At 53.5% G+C, this 21,333-nt stretch overlaps 1 protein-coding gene across 1 annotated transcript in view; it reads left to right on the forward strand.

Moving 5' to 3' along the window:
- LOC118018931 (hexokinase-1) overlaps nt 1–21,092 on the forward strand; it is a 64,032-nt gene extending 42,940 nt beyond the window's left edge. Inside the window, exons 8-18 of the mRNA XM_035017711.1 lie at nt 2,593–2,748; nt 5,134–5,367; nt 7,481–7,785; nt 9,093–9,241; nt 9,546–9,665; nt 11,021–11,116; nt 12,453–12,552; nt 15,285–15,468; nt 17,261–17,416; nt 18,446–18,679; nt 20,197–21,092. Of these exons, the coding sequence (XP_034873602.1) occupies nt 2,593–2,748; nt 5,134–5,367; nt 7,481–7,785; nt 9,093–9,241; nt 9,546–9,665; nt 11,021–11,116; nt 12,453–12,552; nt 15,285–15,468; nt 17,261–17,416; nt 18,446–18,679; nt 20,197–20,341 (1,879 nt within the window). The 3' untranslated portion in view covers nt 20,342–21,092. The remainder of the gene's footprint in view (nt 1–2,592; nt 2,749–5,133; nt 5,368–7,480; nt 7,786–9,092; nt 9,242–9,545; nt 9,666–11,020; nt 11,117–12,452; nt 12,553–15,284; nt 15,469–17,260; nt 17,417–18,445; nt 18,680–20,196) is intronic.
- The last annotated feature ends 241 nt before the right edge of the window (nt 21,093–21,333 follow it).

The following is a 21,333-nucleotide window of genomic DNA, read 5'->3' on the forward strand; positions in this document are numbered from 1 at the left end:
CCCATCTTCTTTCATTTTTAATTCTCTTTCTCCTCCCCTCTTGTCTCCTTCTGCTTCTTGATCTTCTTTATCTATGTCGTGTCTGGACTTTTGAATCCTATTGCCCTGTGTGATTCCTTATCACATCCTTCAAAATGCAGGGAGACACTTGCCTCACAAAACAGCAGTAGCAGTGACTAGGACAGCAGGATGGTTCAACCTGGAGAGGTCTTCGGCCTGAATGGTGGTGAAGTCCGTCCCCAAACATCTGTTCTTCCCATTGCTCTGCCCACTCTGCAGAACCTCTGCCTACTGCTGATCCCGCTTAGCACGGCCTCAGACCTCTCCCACTTCTCTGTCCCCGGGCTGCCGGTCCGAGCACACCCTGGCTGCCAGGGGCATTCCCGACTGGCATTCAGGTCCTCGCTCCCCTTGTCTGAACATGACCCCCACCCCGCCCCTCCCAGCCTGTCCCCAGGCCCCGTGGGTCTCAGCCCTGTCTGTGCCTGCCGGCGGGCACCACAGTGTCACCTGCACATCCGACTGCTGACGGGCAGGTCACCACTTGCTGGGTTCCCAGGAGCAGAGGGAAGTGTGTTGGTGGAGAAGGAGTGTCCATGAGCCTCCGGCTTGGGCTGAGCGAGGTGCATCAGACATGACTTTTTGTCATTCTGCTGCTCTAATGGGTTCTAGGAAAAGGGGATGGTGGGATCTATGCATGTAAAAGACGTCGTGTGGAAAAGGGAGATCATTTTGAGTGCCTCCAGAGGGCAAAGTGAGAAGCAGTGGGTAGAAGGTGCCAGGAGGCTGATCTTAGCTCCTGCTAAGGGGAAGAAGCTTTCCTGTTGTCACATCACCCAGTGGGGGCCGGCTGCCTCGGGAGGAAGTGAGCTGATGACGGCAGCCAGAGACAGGGTCGGGGTGGGGCCAGGTGGCTGCTAGCATGACAGTAAGATCTCGCATTTAATGGCGGTGCCCACGCGAGAGGGAGAGTGGCACAGGGCTTGGAGCACGGCCTCTGGGGCTTAATTGGTTCCACGTGTGCATTTGCTGCCTATTAGCTCTGTGACCACAGGCAAGTGATATAACCTCTCTGAGCCTCAGTTTCCTCATCTGTGAAATGGGGAGAATGATATTGTCCACCTCATAAGGCTGTAATGAGGATGGAGTAAGTTAGCACGTGAAGTGCTCAGTAAAGCGTGAGATGCAGAGCAAGGCCACATACTCATGACGAGCTGAGATCGTAGCGCGTCACCCCTGTGAACCCATATTCTCCGCACAGTAACCTTATCAGCAGGCCCTGCCGTTCTCCCCATTACCCAGGTGAGGAAACCAGGGAGCAAGGAGCACGGCAAGGGCAGAGCCGGCATGGAGCCCAGACAGGCTGGCTTCTGTACCTGCTGTGAGATTCCGGCTCGGGGCTACACAGAGGCTGTTCCCACAGGTCCTTGGGGTGGTGGCTGAGTGGCTGGGACTCAGAGAGGCACACTTCTGCCAGGGATCCCTGACACAGTTGTGGCTGGGTCGATTGTGTCTGGTCCTGTCAGGAGCGGGAACAAGGAGAACCGTGTTTTTCTGTGCCCGTGTTGGGGCAAGGGAGGGGCCAGGTGCTCAGGTCCCAGCAGCAGCCTTGGCTCCTGGGCCTGGCTCTGAATGGAACAGGTTGTTCTGCTGTGTCACGGGCAGCTCTGGGGTTCCAGCTGGGCTCCTGGATGAGGGCCTGCTGCTTTGATCTGTCCCCCTCGGGGCTCCCTCCTGGCCCCTGCTCAGCCAGCATGCGGGGCCTGAATCTGGCTCAGAGGGGGCACGGAGCCCTGGTTCGTGGTCGTCTCTCTCCTGCAGCGTTGGCCTCAAACTGGCTGCTGCGGTTCCAGAGCCCACGCCTCCCCGGGAGGCTAGAGAGAGGAGGCGCTCGGGGATTGGCCTGCACCTGCACATGAGCTACTCAGAGCCCTCCCCTGGGATTGAGGGTGAAGTCAGTGGGGGAGGAGTGGGCTCCCCAAAGCAAATTCTTGGTCCTTTTGGCCAGAGAAGGAGAACATGGATGCCTGGGAGGTGGCCAGCGACGGGGGTCCCATGGGGAATGGCTGTGTTTCAGCCCCATCATCTACTCAGGCTTCCCTCCAAGAAGGCATTTACCCTTTGTGAGCTGGGAAATGGAGAGAATACTTCCCAGCCACCTCCTCTCGCAGGACTCGGGGACCTCCCTGCTGGAGGGATGGATAGGAAAGCCTCTTAAAAAAGCATAGTGTAGTGTCTTGTAAGAAATGATCATATTCTGCATTTCTGTCTGGGGGCCTCCTCGTCATCCCCAGTCTCACCTCCAGGCAGCCTTCCCTGCCTGCCCCTGTGCCCAAGGTGCTTACCTCCTTTGCCCACCCGGCGATGGGTGTGGGGTCTGGAGGAGACGCCCTCTCCCCCATTGCTGTCTCCTCATCATTTAGTGGCACAGGTGTGTGTGGTTTTGCCTGCCGGTGAGACCATGAGCTTGGGAGGACAAGGCGGTGCCTTCTTCTCCCTTCTGCCTGTCTGTCTGTCTTACTCCTCATGAGCCGCCCCAGGGGTATGCACGTAGGAAGGACCTGACAAGTGCCACCCGCTTTTCTCCCGCAGGTTTGAGAAGATGGTCAGTGGCATGTACTTGGGAGAGCTGGTGCGACTGATCCTGGTCAAGATGGCCAAGGAGAGCCTCTTATTTGAAGGGCGGATCACCCCGGAGCTGCTCACCCGGGGGAAGTTCAAGACCAGCGATGTGTCAGCCATTGAGAAGTAGGTGCTGTCCCTCGGGGCTTTCTCTTTTCCTTCACTCCACCCCCCACCCCTGCCTGCCCACGCACACAGGGGAGATTAGAGTCCAGGGAGCCGATGATTCTAGCGGTGAACGAGGAACTCACTGAGCCTGGGGCCTGGGCTCGGAAGCCCCCTGGGACATATGAGGACCTTTCCCAGACTCTGTTCCAGGGACCCCTGGTGACCTCATGATAATTGGGTGTTCCCTGAAGAAAGGGTTCTGTGGCTAACAGGATTGGGAAATAGTGCATATTTATTCTCCATTGAGAGATTTATAGTATTCATTACCATATTAAAGAAAACCCAGTTCACTTTGGTTAGCTTATAATTTCCCAAACTCCTTTTTTTTTTCCCTAGAGAGAGAGAGAGCACGCAAACGAGAGCATGTATGTGAGCAGGGGGTGGCGGGGATGAGGTAGAGAATCCCAAGCAGCCAAGCAGGCTCCATGTCCAGTGTGTAGCCTGACTCGAGGCTCAGTCCCACGACCCTGACATCATGGCCTGAGCAGAAATCAAGAGTTGGACGCTTAACTGACTGAGCCACCCAGATGCTCCAGTTTCCCAAACTTCTTTGGTGCCTGGAATGCCCTCCCCACTGCCTGCCCCCCATTCTCTCACCTGTTAACACCCAGATGTGTTCCTTGGCACAAGTTTGAGAAACGTTGGTTAACAGCTGAGACAGGGCAGATAGACAGGGGAGGACGGTCCAGCCAGCTATCTGACTGCTGCCTTCCGGCCTCACCATGAGAAACCCAGACTTCTCTGGCTCAGCTGTGACTTGCGGGCCTGCACCCTGAGAGGGAAGAGGGTAAACGTGGTCCCAGGGCAGTTTGACATGGTTGGGCGCCTCCGAGTCTGAAGGACTCCCGTCTTGTGGCTGGCCTCCGTGGGCCACCAGGCTCTGTTCCTGGTTCGGAGACATGCAGCCATGCGAGGCCACCTGCCGAAAGATAGGGCTCGCTGGGTGCTAGAGATGTCCTTTCATCTCTGCCCGAAGCTGTTGTTCCCATTGCCCTGCTGTGTGCTGGAGACTCACAACGAGCCGGCGGCTTCCTAGCTTAGGCTCCTGGGAGCAGATGCAGGTCAGCGGGCTGCAGGTGGAGGAGGCGGCTGTGGGAATTGGAAGGGGTTTATGTGGACTCACTCCTCTGTCACATCCCTGGGCATTTACCCTCGGATCACTGTCCTTCAGGAGCTATTGGGGCAGAGCGACTGTCGGCAGGGCGCCATGATACCCAGTTTCCAGCCGTCTCTTTTCTCAAGCCTCCCGGCTCGCTCCTGGGGAGAGAGGGGGCAAGAGCCTCCTGACATGTCTTCACAGTCATTCACAGAGTCAAGAAATGCCTACCTTCCTTTTGGCCTCTTCTGGTTACCAAGAAGCAGAAGGTTGGCCTCTTCTGGTTGGCTCTTTGGTTACCAAGAAGCAAAAGCCCACTTGAACTAGCTCAAGAAAACATATATATTGTCTTAAGGGCTGTCTCAGCGAAACCTGAGCATCCTACCAAGGCAGACGTTCAAAGTGTTCTCTTTAAAATCAGCAGAAAAAAAAAAAAGAGGAAGTAAAATTATCATTATTTGCAGATGTTAATTGTCTGTGTGAGACACCAGAAATATCTAGAGAAGTGAATAGAATAACGAGAGGTTAGGGAGTTGCCTGGAGATAAGATACAAAAGTCAACTGTATTTCTGTATATTGGCAATAATTAAAATATGTATGCTTTTAAATAAGCCTTTTATTTTAGAATATTTTTAGACTTACAGAAAAATTGCAAAGATGGTACAGAGTGTTCCCTGTGTATCGCTGACTCCATTTTCCCCATTGTTAGTTAACATCTTATGTTACTATGGTACATGAAGGTGAAAAAAAAGGAATATATGTATATATATATATATATATATGAATACACGCCATGTATACTGTACCATCTGTAATAGTAACAAAATCCTGAAGTACTTCGGGATGAATCTAACAAAAGATACACAAAACAGGTATGCAGAAAATTGAAATTTTCCTGGAAAACCTCGAGGAAAGGTGTGTAAGCATCCCAGGAATGCTCACAGACCTCAAGAGCAGGAGATACGTCTGCGTCTCCGGAGCACGAAGCTCTGGGGTGGAGGCAGCGACGTCTCACCTCCCTTCTCTCCATGTCCCTGGCGTGTCATAACCCAGCCCGGTACAGTTTTTTCTCTTATTCCCTGGTATTTCTTACGGAGGAGACTCCTTCGTGTGTTCTTCTCAGGCACTTGACTGTCTTCATCCCCTGTCATTCACCCGTGGTGAGTGGGTGTGGACTCTGGACCCTCAGTGCTTTGCCCCGCCCAGTGTGGTCCTCAACTCACAGTTACTGGCCTCTAACCTCACAGGAATAAGGAAGGCCTCCACAATGCCAAAGAAATCCTGACCCGCCTGGGAGTGGAGCCATCCGACGACGACTGTATTTCAGTCCAGCACGTGTGTACCATCGTCTCATTTCGCTCTGCCAACCTGGTGGCTGCAACGCTGGGCGCCATCTTGAACCGCCTCCGCGATAACAAGGGCACACCCAGGCTGCGGACCACGGTTGGTGTCGACGGGTCTCTTTACAAGACGCACCCACAGTGAGTCTGCCCTTTGCTGTCGTTGGCACTCAGTGCCCGTCTAGGCTAAGGACTTCCCCCAAAGGTCAGACTGTTGCACCCAGTGGAGGTTTCTGGCGTACGAGACACTACGTGGCTCTGGGCAGAAAGGTCAGAAGTGCCCACTTGAGAAGTACCCGACCCTCAGCCAGTTCTCCTGGTGTTGCTTCTGTACTCATTTCCCCCTCATTTCCTAGCTCTTGTTAGAGATTTCTGTGGCTGCCAGGAACACTGGGTGGAATACGTCTGTTTCTTAAATTCTCTTGCTTATTCATATTTCATCAGAGACCTTCATCCTAACTATAGTTTGGGTCCTAGGTGCGACGCCCACATTCTTGTTTTAGAAGCTCCTGTGAAGAGCCCCCCAACCCTCAGACGTGCCTTTTTTTTAAAACAAGGCAGCTTGTTGATGCTTTGCATCTGAGAGCGGGAGGGACATACAAGTTGTCAGTGGTCCCTGTCGGTGATGAGGGGCTCCTTACCATGCTGCCTTCTTGTGTGTCGAACTCCCTAGCTGCAAAAGCCTTTTGTGGTACCGAGAACATGGCTTGTGCAGTTTTAAAGATGAAATTCTGAGTCTTTATATACTATTAACAATAGCTGCCTGTGGTGTGACTTTTTGCACAAGACCTCAGATACTTTGCCGCTCTGTGTACAAAGTGCATGTGAAATGGTCCTGTGGTACCTTCACAGCCAGTTCCAGAGACAGTTAAGTGAATGTTGACTTAAGTGGAAACCGTTCTGTTACTGAGCGGGTAGGGTTTGAGCTCATTACATGTCCTTATCTGTTAGGTTCATAGTTTTCTCTCTTTGTATTTTTAAAGTATTTGTAATTTTTTTTTTAAGATTTTATTTATTTATTTGAGAGAGAGAGTGAGCACAAGTAGGGGGCAGAGGCGGAGGGAGAAGGAGAAGCAGGCTTCCCGCTGAGCAAGGAGCCCGACATGGGGCTCAATCCCAGGACCCCTGGGATCATGACCTGAGCCGAAGGCAGACGCTTAACCGACTGAGCCACCCAGGTGCCCCAGTATTTGTAAAATTTTTGATAATGAAACTGGCTATCTTTTTGAGGGATAGCTGGTTTCTTGGCAAATGTTTAGACAAGAAAGGGATTTGCAACATCACATTAAAAATTTTGTTAATTGTGGTAAAATACATGCTATAGAATTTCCTATCCTAACCATTTTTGAGTATACAGTTCAGTGGTGGTAAGCATATTCACGCCGTTGTGCGACCAGTCACCACCAGCCACCCCCTGAACTCTACAAGATCTACAAGATCACATGTCAAACAAATAACTTTGATTAAATGTGTTCTAGTTCAGAAGTCACATGTATTTGGTGTAGGAACTTTAGATAGTTCAAAAAATTACAAAGAGAACAGAAGTGATTTTTCATCCTACCCCCTGGTATTGGTCACTGTTGATATTTTGGGGTTCTGGTTTCCCTGTTTCCTTTGGCAGGCAGCCTTCCATACTGACGACAGACCATAAACTTTGAGGAGGTTCTGTGTCTCACTGAGTCCTAAAGTCCTCTTCTAGCCAATAAAGAATGTCCCGACTCTTGGGGGCGGAAGGAATGGGCAAGTGAAAATAAAAAACAAGAGTGATTATTTATGGAGCTAGTAACCAATCAAAGCAATTGACGGACTTGTTTAGTTCTCACCGCCCCACTCTCTGCCAGGTACTGTCAATCCTCGTGGACTCCAAGGTTAAGTCACAGGCCCAAGGTCACCTGATGGGGGTGGCAGAGCTCGTCCCTGTCTCCTGATCTGTCTCACTTCCAAACGCTGGGCTCCGGACATCACTGTGCTGTTAGCTCTGTGTCATGGTGGAGGACAGAACCCTTTTTGGACCCTGAATTTTCTGTATTTGATACTCACGTCATAATGTGTGTGACTGTGGGCTACTTGCATTTTTCCTTTTTACTTGTCTGCATCTGCCAGCTTTTCTCCAGCGCTCGTGTATGACCTGGGTGACGAGAAAATCAGGTCTAGAACATGGAATTCAGGTGTGGGAAAAGAAAGGGGAATCAGAGCTCCCTGACAGAGGGCTCTAGTCTAACTCTTGTGGCCTGCGCCCCGCCCCCCACCCCAGGTTTTCCCGGCGTTTCCACAAGACCCTGAGGCGCTTGGTGCCCGACTCCGATGTGCGTTTCCTCCTCTCGGAGAGCGGCAGCGGCAAGGGGGCTGCCATGGTCACCGCGGTGGCCTACCGCCTGGCCGAGCAGCACCGACAGATCGAGGAGACCCTGGCCCACTTCCGCCTCACCAAGGACATGCTGCTGGAGGTGAAGAAGAGAATGCGGGCTGAGATGGATATGGGCCTGAGGAAGCAGACGCACGAGAAGGCCGTGGTCAAGATGCTGCCCTCCTTTGTCCGGAGCACTCCAGATGGGACCGGTGAGGGCCTCTGCTGGGGGCTGACACACCCCTCCTGCTTCTCCCACCAGGGACCAAGTGGGGCTGCAGGGAAGTCGCATCTCCCGTGCATGCGTTTATTTTAGCAAGCATTCAAAACCCTCTGCTTTCTGTTTTTACCACTGACTTGCCCCATGTGTGACTCAGGGCCCTTGACTTGCCCTGGATCTGGCCTCCCAGGCAAGCAGCATCTCTAAAACCACAGTCCTGCTCTGAATAGAAAGTGTGCTTGAAACAGTGAAAGTGGGCCGGTCCCACAACACTGGGATTGCGGCAGGTTCTCTCACAGATTCACCAGCAGAAGGATAGTTACCCAGTGCGCCCTTCCTAAGTCCTGACATGGTGTGTAGCAAGCGGACAGGGGCCTGGGGCTCCAGGCAGATTGGAGAACAGAATCCAACCCTTAATGCTGACCTTGCTGAGCGCTCTGGAGACGCCGAGGGGCTTCTCTGCTGGGCCCTTAAAATCAGATTTGTGATATGAATTAGGTCCCATGTGTCAGTTACTTATGATCGTTTTATATCCTTGTATTCAAAACCACCCTCAAGCCTAGTGGCTTAAAACAGCAGCCGCCTCTTAATGCTCCTCTGGGCCCGGCTCAGCTGGTCTCTGCTGGACGCATTCACGAGTCTGCAGTCGCTGGTGGGTCAGCTCGGAGGCCCCGCTCACACGTCCAGCAGTCGGCACTCAGCAAGGGTGCAAGGGTGCCTGGCCGTGCGTCTCATCCTCCAGCAGGCCGCCGGGCTCGCCCACTGGTAGCGCCAGGGTCCATGAAAGAGAGGAAGGACTTCAAAGCCTCTTGGAGGCCTAGGCTGGGACAGGCTCAGCTCTGCTTCTGCCACACTCTGTCGGCCAAAGCGAGTCATAAGGCTGGGCTGGAGCCAAGGGGAGGAGAAATAGACTCCATCTTTTGATGGGAAGAACTGCAGAGTCACTTTGCAGAGGAAAAGTACAGGGAAGAGAATGACTGTGCACATTTTTACACACACTCTACACATTGACATAAATGACTAATTTTTGTGAGGGCTTCCCCTAAAATCGGGTCACTGTTGCCACGCTTTTTATAACCCTGGAGAATTTTGTTTGTTTATTGTGACAGGTGGTTCATCCATGGGTCTTTTGTCCTTCTAGTTTGTGCCCACTCTCCCCGAGCCTGAGCAGTGTGCTGGAGGCAGCAGAAGCTGGAGCTTCTCCCCTGTATTTAATATGGGGGCTCGAGGCTTGGGGTTACCGGCTGCCAAGAGGCACTTAGCTGTTTTTGATATTCTTTATGTTCTTGACTCTAATAGAGCATGGTGACTTCTTGGCGCTTGATCTTGGAGGAACAAATTTCCGTGTCCTGCTGGTGAAAATCCGCAGTGGGAAAAAGAGAACGGTGGAAATGCACAACAAGATCTATGCCATTCCCATTGAAATCATGCAGGGCACCGGGGAAGAGGTGAGACAGTTTGGCTTTTCTACCATGATGGCACATGTGTGTCACATGTCCAGTGCCATCGATGGTCCCCCCAAACCTGCCACGGGGTGCACGCAGCTCTGCCATCGTGTCCTTGTGGCCTGAAAGCATCAGGCACCTTAAGCAATGCTGGGCTTCCGATGCTCGGGGGGCTGCAGAGTTCCCGGGGTGGGTACTTGCCTGGCGCGCGCGCGCGTGTGTGTGTATGCGTGGGATCGTGCACTTGTACGCGTGTACTGAAGCAGGAAGCCAGAGAGCACGGGTAATCCCTTCTTTTCTCCTACAGCTATTTGACCACATCGTCTCCTGCATCTCTGACTTCCTGGACTACATGGGGATCAAAGGCCCCAAAATGCCTCTGGGCTTCACGTTCTCATTCCCCTGCAAGCAGACAAGCCTGGATGCGGTAAGTCTCTTTCTTCTAGGCATGGGGCAGGGCTGGCCTTGGGGCTTCCTCCGGCCTCACTTGGCCCCTCGATGTAGGAAACGGCTCACATGTCACAGTGGGTTGACCCAGGCTTTATGTCATGCCCTCCAGTTCGTCTTAAGACGCTTCTCCATTCGTTTTTTATCGCTTCACACACCCACCTCTTCCTGGAAGCCTCCTCATTCCCTGGGCAAAAGTATCTCACCCTCCTCAGTGTTCCCTCTTCTTTTAAATGTTACAGCACTTTTTTCGTAATTATTCGTGATTGTGTCTTCTCTGCTATGTCAGGTGCTCCTTGAGCAAGGGCCTGTGTTCCCCCACCCCCCCCACCATGCCCTAGCACAGAGTTTTATCAGAGGAGATACTTAATAAATGTTCAATAAGTGGAATGAAACAGGGTCCAGGGTCAGGGCTCAAGCACCTGCCAAGTACTAAGTGCAGGGTACAGAGCGGAAGGTGACAGTTCCTGTCCTTAGGAGGCCGACAGTCTAATGGAGGATCCCAGCCTCACACCCGCAGCTCAGCACTGGGCGGAGGGCTATTGGTGGCAGGTGGGGTAGGGGGTACCCCGGCAGAGGGAGCTGATTGTGCAGAGTCATAGAGGCGAGATGGAGCCTGTCATGCTGGAGGAGTCACGAGTGCCTCCTTGTGTCACAGGTGGGGATGTGGCCAGGGAGGGGCCCCGGAGTAGCATCAGATCACACGGAACCTTGGGATTTAAGGCAAATGATGGGCAGCACTAGGGAGGCTAGGTCGGGCCACCTGCTTCTGGAAGCCAGTTAATCAACTCACTGGGCTGACTTGGGGCTTTTTCCTCTTAAGCCCTTTTATATCTCAGCAGTTAGAGCCATATAAACTTGCGTTTTGCAGTTTTTAAAGGTCTGCATTGTTTAAGGAGTTCACTTACACCGTCATCTGTATTCATCGTAGTTGAGTACACACCCAGCAAATGCTCAACTTCATTCAAACCAAAAGTTCACTTTAGGCAGTAACAGTGTTACTAAAAATTTGCATTTCTCCATTTATGTTGTTGGCAGACTGTTCTTTAGGGGAACTAGTTGGTTATACCAGGGGCCCCACCATTATCCTCCTATGCCTCAGTTTCTCCATCTGTGAAATGGGCATTATGGACCAGACTGCCGTGGGGAACGGTTAGGAGGGGGCGGGCCCGTGGAGGGCTCCTTCTCTGTTACTGCTTTGAGCCTCAGATGCTCTAACCTAGTCTCCCTGTAAATTCTCAGCAGATATTTACTCAGGAAGGAGAGAGTGAAATGTTATATTCTCACCAGAAGGGTTGATTACACAGGACTCTCCTGGTGCCTTTGCTCTTTCAGGGAATCTTGATCACCTGGACAAAGGGTTTTAAGGCAACCGACTGCGTGGGGCACGATGTAGCCACATTACTAAGGGAAGCAATAAAAAGGAGAGAGGTAACTATTAAAAGGATGTTTTTAAAAATCTTCACTGTTCGGGAGGTTATAAAAATTGTCCTTGCTGGGTCGTAAAGAATTCAAACAATACAGAAGTGTGCATGACCTGGGTAAGAGGGTTCCCTACACCGTCAGCAGTAAAATGGAGGTGAACAGTTTTGTGTTGTTAAAGGATGGTTTAAGAAAGGTAAAATCAAGACTCCCTGACAGCTTGAAAAAGAGAAAAGCAGCCCCCGGCAGCCAGGCATGGCCTGGCGCTGTCGGCCTTGGTGGCCCCCTCTTGAACATGCAGTGTCACTCTGCAACTGGTGGAATTAGACAAGAAGGAGCCAAGTCTGTACTCCCGTCAGCACTCAGCACACACTCAGGATTGCCCTGCTTCCGGACAGCCTCCAGGCCAGAGCAAGCCCCACTCTGAGCGCCCCCGAAACCCCCAACCCAGGCTCAAATCCTGGAGTGGGTGCTTTCTAACCCGTTCCGAGATGCCCCACAAGATATGTCGCCCATGTGGCACCCAGTCCCTGTTACCAGCTCTGTTTGACTACAGGTGTGTTTCTGGTGGTCTTTGGCTGGAGGACATTGGCAAAATATAAAATGGAAAATTCGAAAGATTTTACTTGACTTATCAATGAGGGAATTAGTTAAAAAAAAAAAAAAGTTCAAATGCCTCTAGTTCAGAAGAGCAGCCAAATACACAGGCAGTGGGGAAGGCTGACGTGAATGGGTTTTTGAAAGAGGGATTGGTTGCACTCGGCAGAGTATGCGAGGCAACTTACATCCCGTTGGAAAGAAACCCGCTGACCTACTTTTGCCCATGTCCCCACTCTTCGTGTTAGCATTCTTCCAACCTACGTTCTGTGCAGAGACCAAACACACGTACGAACCCGTGTCTTACTTACATCGCCGCTTTTGATCTATATTTGGGTTGTTTCTGGTCCCTGCAAACCATGCATGCAGTAGGTATCTTTGTGTACCTGCATGGCTATTTCAGAAGGACAGATTCTGAGGAGTGGGTTTGGTAGTTCCGTTTTGCCTTCTGGAAGACTGTAACACTCTGAGCTCCTCAGAGAGAGAGCTATTTGGCCACAGTCCCTCGTCTTTTCTCCATTCAACAGTTCCCTCCAGGCTGCCTCTCTGGTACTCGGCATCATCTGTGAAATGGGTAGAATGCTTCCTTTCTTTAGATCTCCAGTGTCAGATACATCATTAATAGTAGGTGGTTAGTCAGTGAAGGAATATTTTACTACCTTTTTAATGGCTGGTAAGGAAACTATTTCAGATGAGGCATCAGGCAGCGCTGTCCCTCCCCTAAAGCTGTGTCCCTTTCTTCCCCAAGGAATTTGACCTGGACGTGGTGGCTGTGGTCAATGACACGGTGGGCACCATGATGACCTGTGCTTACGAGGAGCCTACCTGCGAGGTTGGACTCATCGTAGGTGGGTGTCCTGGAACGTCTGCCTCTTTGGCGTTTTCCTGTTCTGTGGGGCCATGAGCCGGCAGCTCAGTCCTCTGTGAGGGACACTGTATCTGTCCCTATTGTCCCCTTACTGCCTCCAGAGTTTGGACCGAGGTTGCAGAGCTGTCAGGGGACTTTCTGCTCCCCAACACTCACCCCAAGGCTCGTGACCAGCTTGTCAAAACGGAGCTGTCCTGGATGAGGCCCCAGATGGCTCACATGGCTTGGGTGGACAGGGTGGGAGTACCTGGGGCCGGCTTGGCCATCAGGGCAACTACTGGGCTTATAGGGAGGGCCACCAGGCAGGTGTTGAGGGGTGGGAGCCTGCGATTGGGAAGGCAACAGAGCTCTCCTTCTCCCCTGACTGTGGGCAAGGGCCAGAGACTAGTCTTGGGCACCATTTTGCCTCTGGCAGCCACCGTCTCTGAGCAATCCCAGCCACTTCAGTGGGTCGCAGAGAGGTTGGCTCTGCGGGTTCCCTTATGGTCCAGACACATGAGGGATCTGGACTTGAGAGCCCGTCATTCCTGAAGCACATCAGTCCGGGCTGTGAGAAGACCATTTGTCCCATTGAGCCTGCTCCTGGTGTCAGGATGCTGGGAGAAGGTCCTGTTTCGTGGCCAGCCTCTGCAGGCCCTACCTGGATGAGGAGGGCTGGTAGCCCTGCCGGGCAGACCCTTTGCTAAGTGTCTGGGAGATGGGGATAAGGCCCCTGAAGGCGGCCTTCCTGGTGCTCGGGAGACCTTTTCATTTGTGAAGCCATTTTTGGCTCCTGAGGAAATTCTGAAAACTGGGGAGCAGCTGCAAGTGTAAGGTTTTTGGGGCTTGACTCAGGGGCTGTTTTGTTTCTTCCTTTCTTTTGCAAAGCTTTCTGTCCCCACCCAGCCCCTGCACCTCTGCTTATGAATGGGCTTAGGTGTGACATGCAAATCCAGAGTGACAAAGCACATTCCCCACTGCGGCGCTGGGTCTGGCCTTCCTGCCCAGTTCAGGGCCGCCTGATTGAGCCGTTCCTGGCACCTGGCACCAGGTGAAGAGTGAGCGAGTGGGGCGGACATTGTCCCAGCCCCGGCTGCACTCACACCCACTTTCTCCTTCTTCCATCCATCCATCTCTTTGGTCCCAGCACTCATTGGCAAAAAGTATGATTTCTATGTTTTGGCTTTCTGTGCACCCCTGGCCATTTCTGGGGCTCCTCTTCTCTCAGTTTCACACTTTGGGGTGAAAGGGAGCTGAGAAAACAAAAACCCCAAACAATCCAGTGACACAGGGAGAAGCGTCTGTGAATTCTATGGAAGTTTCTTTAAAGGGAACGAAAACAAGCCCTTTTGGTCAGGCCAGTGGGGATTGCCTTGTGTCCCCCAAGGGGGCTGAAAGTCCGCCTACATCCCACCGAAGCTGGGCTGGTGGTGCTCTGGGGCCTGGTTACACGGAGTGTAACCAGCGTGTTAGAAATGCGGAGTCTCAGGCCCCACCCCCAATCTTCCAAATCAGAATCTGCATCTTTTTTTTTTTTTTTAAAGATTTTATTTATTTATTTGAGAGAGAGAATGAGAGACAGAGAGCATGAGAGGGGGGAGGGTCAGAGGGAGAAGCAGACTCCCCGCTGAGCAGGGAGCCCGATGCAGGACTCGATCCCGGGTCTCCAGGATCATGACCTGAGCCGAAGGCAGTCGCTTAACCAACTGAGCCACCCAGGCGCCCCAGAATCTGCATCTTAATAAGCTCCCCAGGTGACTGGGGTGCAGATTAAAATATCTGGGCGAAGTATTCCTTAGTTGGTTAGTTGGTTGGTTTTACATCTTCTAGTCCACTCACTGAGACAAGGCCGACGACCATGGGCTTGGATGTCATGGCGACAGAAACTGCTGTGAACGTTTTATACACTTCCTCTCAGTTTCTGTACTCAGCTCCTCAGGGACGAGAACAGCAAACCGTTGGTGGTTCCACCCCAGTCCCTGTGGGGCCACAGCCTGGGCAGTTCAGGGATGGAGAGCCCAGGCTCCTGAGCCTCTGGGAACTGTATGTCAGACTGCGCGTGTGCAGTGTGTGCATCCAAGGAGAATCATCAGGTTTTCAAAGAGGGCTGTGACATCAAAATGACGAGGCACCATCACCTTTGGAAAGGCACCACTGACATGCTGGGGACACGGGCCTTCCCTGAACTAGCTGTGGGCTTTGTTCTGAAACACATGGGAGAGTGGACTGGGCCGGCATAGTCCATGACCATGTTTGATCCGTAAAGATAAGTGGACATCCATGGTGTGATGGTAGACGACCCCCCAGTGTAGTATTTTATAGATACGCGCGTGTGTGTGTGTGTGTGTGTGTGTGTGTGTGTGTGGAGAGAGAGAGAGAAATATCCCTCCAATCTGAATATTGCCTAAACTTTTGCCATTGAAGACATACCTCTTTGTTGTCAGACCGTCTTCTATAAAAATAAACAGAGCCCTGCCTGGGCAGGTACACACTCGAGGCTCTCGATATTGACATCCTGGTATAAAGTAAGTGAATCAGGTGCTCTCTGGGTAGTTTAACTCTGACTCTCCTTTTCTGTTTCGAGGTTTTCCTGGGAAACAGTAGGAAAGCAAAGCTGTTGCTTTATTCATCTCAGAAATGTACCCCCTCTCTGTGGAGTCCCCGGCCCCAGGCCCTCCCCGCAACCCCAGGCCCCATGGCTCGGCCGTTCATTGCCCTCCTCGTGTGTTGCAGGGACCGGCAGCAATGCCTGCTACATGGAAGAAATGAAGAACGTCGAGATGCTGGAGGGGAATGACGGGCGCATGTGCATCAACATGGAGTGGGGTGCCTTTGGGGACAACGGGTGTCTAGATGATATCAGAACAATCTATGACAGACTGGTGGATGAATATTCTCTAAACGCTGGGAAGCAAAGGTAACCGCTTGGTGGAGGAGGACACATGCGGGAGCCAGGACGGTGAGGGTGGAAGGCTGTGTTCTGCCTGTTAAAGCAGAAGAAGTTTCTAGTAGGAGTGGAGTCTGGACAGAGGCTTAGAGACTAGCCCCTCAGATTCCCTCCTGACCTTTGCTTTTGGTTCAAGGAGAGCAGAGAGCCAGGAGGATGGTATGCGTGGGCCAGGTTGATGTCCTGGCCAGGTGCTCCTCTGCCGGGAGTCTGCCCAGAGGACAGGGTGGCAGCGGCCACACCACTTCCCGCAGTGACCGTGTTCATTCTGGAACATTCTGGTCTCCAGTGCTCTGTACTTCTTCCCCATCAGACTAATAGAAGCCTTTGGTCAGCAGGTTTTTGTTTTGTTTGGTGGAAGTAAAGTGCACTTGACCTGCAGCTGTCAAAGGGCATGGTGAATTAGGATGTGGCCAGTGGGGGCTTCTCTTCGTCGTTCCCCAGCCTCCTGCACCGCCTCATGGCTGGTGGGAGCCTGGGTCCCAGACATCCTGCCTGAGATGGCAGTGTCTGTCCTCCCTGCAGACAGACCGAGGACTCCTTGTCTTGGGCTCCCAGGACGCAGGTCATCCTCTGCCATTGCCGGGATGGGTTTGTCCGAGCCATGTCCCCAGGAGCAGGAAGAAGCAGTGGGGGGGATGGCACCTCCCAAATAAGACTTGTTTCCCAGCCGCCCTCAAGATTTTTGCCTTTTCTAGAGACACCTGCGCTGTTATTTACTTAATGGTTTTCTTTAAGTCAGCTTCTATTTTTCACTTAAATTTAACAAGGGAGAAAAAAGGGGACACCAGTATTATCGTAAATAGATGATAATCATAAAATGACATAGCGAAGATCAGTGTCACTCAATTCTAGCTCCTATTGCCTACCATAGACCCCCTTGGTTGGCAGGGAGGTAGCAGGTGGTGGAGGGGGTTAGAGCCCCTTCAGCACCGCACTCAGCTGGTGTCCTTCACGGTGTGAGAGGGACTGGATGAGGACTGATAATAATAGTGCAGTCTCATGGGTTTTTTCTGTGGCGCGCCTGACATCCTCTGGAGTGTCCAGTGGACTCTTCCCAGCCTGGGGACACTGGGACTTGAGCATGGCGAGGGCAGGAGTCAGAAGGCCCAGAACAGGTTGCCCTCCAGAGCACGGCAGCCGCCCGAACCCTCCAGCCTGGGTGGCTTCCTCCCTGTGCTGGGGGCTTGACCAGCACTCTGGGCTTTTTCAAAACCTTCCAGAAATCTAGTGGGAATTTTGCCCTCCTTGTCTTCTTGTCCCTTTAAGACTCAGACCGGTTGTTTGCTTATTATGCAGATATTTATTGAGCATTTGACTGAGAGCCTAGCGCTGGGCTGTGCAGACCCTGGGCCTCAAAGCTGAGCAGGACACTGGTTCCAGTCTCTCCAGGCTTCTGCTGGAGAGGCAGCATGCCTGTGGGCCTTGTGACGGGGAAGGGAGGGTGTATGGGAGCCTGAGACAGGCAGATAGAACTCGGTCGCGGGGAGAAGGACAGGCCTCTTGGAGGAGAGTTTTGAGCTGAGAGCCGAGTGGGGTTCTGCCGGGCAGTGGCAGGAGGGAGATGGTCCAGCAGTTAGATGTGAGTGCTGGTGATTTCGGTTCTGATCCTGGGGAGGGTTGAGGATCTCTTAGCCCTTCCTGGCCTCCCTCTGCCTCTGCTGAGGGGCACAGGGCTGGGTGTGCAGGCTGGTGATGCCTCCGCGGGGCTACTGGGAGACCAAAGGCTTCACATAGACACCAGCCCCTGCTCTTGGTTCAGGTTTGAGAAGATGATTAGCGGTATGTACCTGGGTGAGATCGTCCGCAACATCTTGATCGACTTCACCAAGAAGGGGTTCCTCTTCCGAGGGCAGATCTCTGAGACACTGAAAACCCGGGGCATCTTTCAGACAAAATATCTTTCCCAGATTGAGAGGTGAGTGATGAGGGGCGTCCCTGCAGGTCTGTTAGAGGTCTGTGTGGCCAGGGGAGGTCGTGATGGGTGGGGAGGCACCTCACGGGACGTTGTCATTTGTGAGGGTGTTTCTTTTTTTTTTTTTAAAGATTTTATTTATTTATTTGACAGAGAGAGACACAGCGAGAGAGGGAACACAAGCAGGGGGAGTAGGAGAGGGAGAAGCAGGCTTCCTGCCGGGTAGGGAGCCTGACGCGGGGCTCAATCCCAGGACCCTGGGATCGTGACCTGAGCCGAAGGCAGACGCTTAATGACTGAGCCACCCAGGCACCCCTGTGAGGGTGTTTCTAACCCTCTGGAGTAGTAGGCCCTGAGCAGCTACATACGGAAATCATATAATTTTATTATAAAAGATTTTCCTTTTCTTCATGCTTTATGTTGGAGCATTATGTATATTTGGAAGTCAGGTGTATGGACTCCATTTCAGGATAAAGGTGCATCACGGATACCTGTGTTGAAGGGCGCTGAGTCCACTAGAGCCAAGAGCCACAGGTCTGGTCCCACCTGCACTCATCTGAAAGGCAGCCTGGGATCGGGCTGTTTGGTCACCCAGGAAGTGTGCCCCACGGCAAGTGGCTTTGCCTTCCTCCCGTTTTCTTGTGTGCGGTGATTGCTTCCTCCCTGGACAAAGGCCTTTGCCCTCTTCCTTGGTGAGCTGTGAGAGGAGGTGCAGCGTGCTCTGCCAAAGCAAAAGCCACCTTGTTTTTAGAATGGTCGTAAAAGCTGGGGCGCCTGGCTGGCTCAGCACGCAGCTCCTGATCTCAGGGTTGTGGGTTCGAGCCCCAGGCTGGGTGTAGAGGTTACTTGAAGAAAAATAATGTCTTTAAAAGGAAATAAATTAATACAAATAAATGTTGATTTGGAGGAAGGAAGCCCCCACAACCCCACTCGTGGTAAGTACGGTGGTTTGGGCCGGTCCCCCGGCGTCGGCTCCCAGGCTGCTCTGCAGGGCCCCGCTTCATCCAGCCTTCTGGCTTTTGTCCACCGCAGTGACCGGTTAGCGCTGCTCCAGGTGCGGGCCATCCTGCAGCAGCTGGGCCTGAACAGCACCTGTGACGATAGCATCCTGGTCAAGACCGTGTGCGGGGTGGTGTCCAAGAGGGCTGCGCAGCTGTGCGGTGCGGGCATGGCCGCCGTGGTGGACAAGATCCGCGAGAACAGAGGGCTGGACCGCCTCAACGTGACTGTGGGCGTGGATGGAACACTCTACAAGCTCCATCCGCAGTGAGTGGGGCTTCTGCTTGCGTGGGCAGGGCGTCCTGGGCTGCCGAGGCCCCTTGATGGGTTATGGGACAGCAGGAAGTGAGTCGCACCAGGAGAATTCCTCACCGGGACCCAGCTGACCCAAAGGCTGTGCGTTTGGGGCCTGGGCCTTCTCTGGGACCAGGTGATGAGCTGCTTCGAAGTTCAGCTGAGATCCTTGGAGAGGAGTGGCTTCACTTGGTTCAGCTCACACCAGTGGCGTAGATGTCCCTCTCCCCATTCCTCCTGGGGCCCCCTTAGGTCAGGCAGAGTCTGAGGGAAGGGCGACTGTGGCCTTACTCATCCGCCTGGGTAGCTGCAGCCCGGCCAGGAGGCTGTGTCTGGTAAGTGGGGAGAGGGAGTGAAGGACGGAGGGAGGAGGACACCTTGTCTTGTTCACCTGCTCAGTTTCTCAAGAGGCTTGCAAGGTAGGAAGAGGGATGGGGAGTGGGCTCCTTATGGTCAAGGGTCTGACACTCGGTGCTGAAGGAGGATATTCGGCCCCACCTGCCCTTTGATCGGCCACATATCCCAAAGCTTAGCCCTTATGAATAGAGTGACCCTATTACTTATTGTCTAAACTGGGATGGTTTTGCCAGTGAAGAGACTGCACTAATAATTACACTGGGACCATCCCTGGTAAACTGGGCCATAATGTCACTCTCCTTAAAAGCAGCCTCACCCACATCAGCGTAGGCATTCGCTGCTTACCTCACGGCCGTGGCTGCAGAGGAGCCAAGTGCCCTGCTCCATCTGCACCTGTCCCCCACCTCCGTAGCTGTCCCCTTCGTCACCAGGGGCAGCACACTGCCGTGGCTCAGAGCTAGGTCTTGGAGGCATACACACTTACCTAATCCCCGCACCGTCATTTGGAAGCTATGCTCAAGTGCTCAGCTGCCAAGTGTCCTCGTCCTCAGGGGCTGATGGCCACGGGCAGGACTGGAAGGTAGCATAGAAGGTGTGGGGCAGGCCCTGGCAGGGGTGCCACAGCGGGCGGGTGGTGTCACCTCCATTGCCCTGAGCTGCGTCAGCCTGGCCCTGTGTCCCCGTCAGCACATGGTGTGGGAACCTAGAGTCACCTGTCACTGAGAGATTCTCTCTCACCGGGGGCCTGCCGCTCTTGGCCTCGGAGGCCAGGTGTTGGGCCGTGGCTGGTGATGGGCTGGGGATCTCAGGGGGCCAGGCCCTGGTCCCCTAATCGGTATCTGGTCCCCCAGACGCCTCGGGCTTGGGGGATGAGTGTGTCTGTGCGTTATTCCTGCCCTCGTCCCGATAAGCCGTCCAGTCACATCTGTTTGGATTCTCGGCTGTTTCTCCATGCTGAAAACTGGGGTCGTAGAATCGGCGGCAGATCCGGTGTCCCCGCAACCCTTCCCAAGAAGCCCCTCCCGTCTTGCTTATCCTCTGTCGTTAGGGTCCTGCGGCGTCCTCGCGCGGGCCCAGCATCTCTTCTCATCTTCTCCACTGACCCTCCTCCTCCGTGTGTTGTTCTTTCTCAGCTTCTCCGGAATCATGTACCAAACCGTGAAGGAACTGTCCCCAAAATGTAACGTGTCCTTCCTCCTGTCCGAAGACGGGAGCGGCAAGGGCGCTGCCCTCATCACGGCAGTGGGCGTCCGGCTCCGGGAAGAGGCGAGCAGCTAGGGGTACTGGCCCCCCGGCCCGCTGCCCCCCAGCACGCGTCTCTGCGGGCGGCCACCCCCGTCCCTCCCAGCGAGCTGGGCCGGGAGCCGCCCGCGCCAGAGCCCGCCTCCGCCGCAGCGGGAGGGGCCGCGAGCCAACTCCCGGCGCATAACGTAGGGTACAAAATAGAGCGTGTGCTGTTGATAATCTCTCCCCACTCCGGCCCCTCCTCGCCTGCCCTGCCGCTCTGCATGATCCGATTTCAACCTGGTCGTCCGCTCCCCACGTGTGAAGTGTAGTGGCGCCCATTTCCAGTTTCTGCATTCGTCCGACAGAGTTATTTATTGGCCCGAGATGAAAAGTCACGCCATCTGACAGGCCTTAGGGCCCTCCGCAGCCCGTCCTTGGGGACCCATACCCCGTGTGAAATGTATTATCACCAGCAGACACTGCCGGGACTCCTCCTCCCAGGGGCATCTTAGCGGCTTCCTCCCGTCCCAGCCCCCACTGCTGTCTGGCGTCCCGAGGTTCCCATCGAGACGTGTCCGTGCCACTGAATCGTGTGTCCGTGGAACTGGTCAGAGCCACGTTGTGACAGTCTTGCCTTCTGTCTGTCTTGGGGGTGGGGGGAGGTGGGCAGTTCTGTGGGAAAATGTCTTGTCTCCATTTGGGTAAAAGGAACGAAACCAACAAACAGTGCCCTCGTTGGAATTCCCCATTGCTTTTGTGAGCCACGTTGTATGACCTAGTAAACTTTGTACCAATTCAAAGACCCCGAGTTGATGCTTGTTGGCCGGAGAAGGTGGGAGGCCATACCCTGGGGATCCTGGGGGGTGGGGGGAGAGTGCTTCAGCCCCCAGCCTTCGTTTAGTAGCGTCACTTCTCTGTTCTCTGCAGTGTCACCGAGCTAGCCTCTGTCCTTGTTTTCCAGCACCGGCCTGGCCAGCTCCCTGCCACAGCCCCAGGGTCTCAACCCCGCACCGTTAGGAAGGCAAAGCGGTGGAAGGCCTCTG

This window comes from Mirounga leonina, unplaced genomic scaffold, assembly GCF_011800145.1.
Source record: "Mirounga leonina isolate KUSES-001 unplaced genomic scaffold, KU_Mleo_1.0 Mir_107, whole genome shotgun sequence".
Lineage (NCBI taxonomy): Eukaryota > Metazoa > Chordata > Mammalia > Carnivora > Phocidae > Mirounga > Mirounga leonina.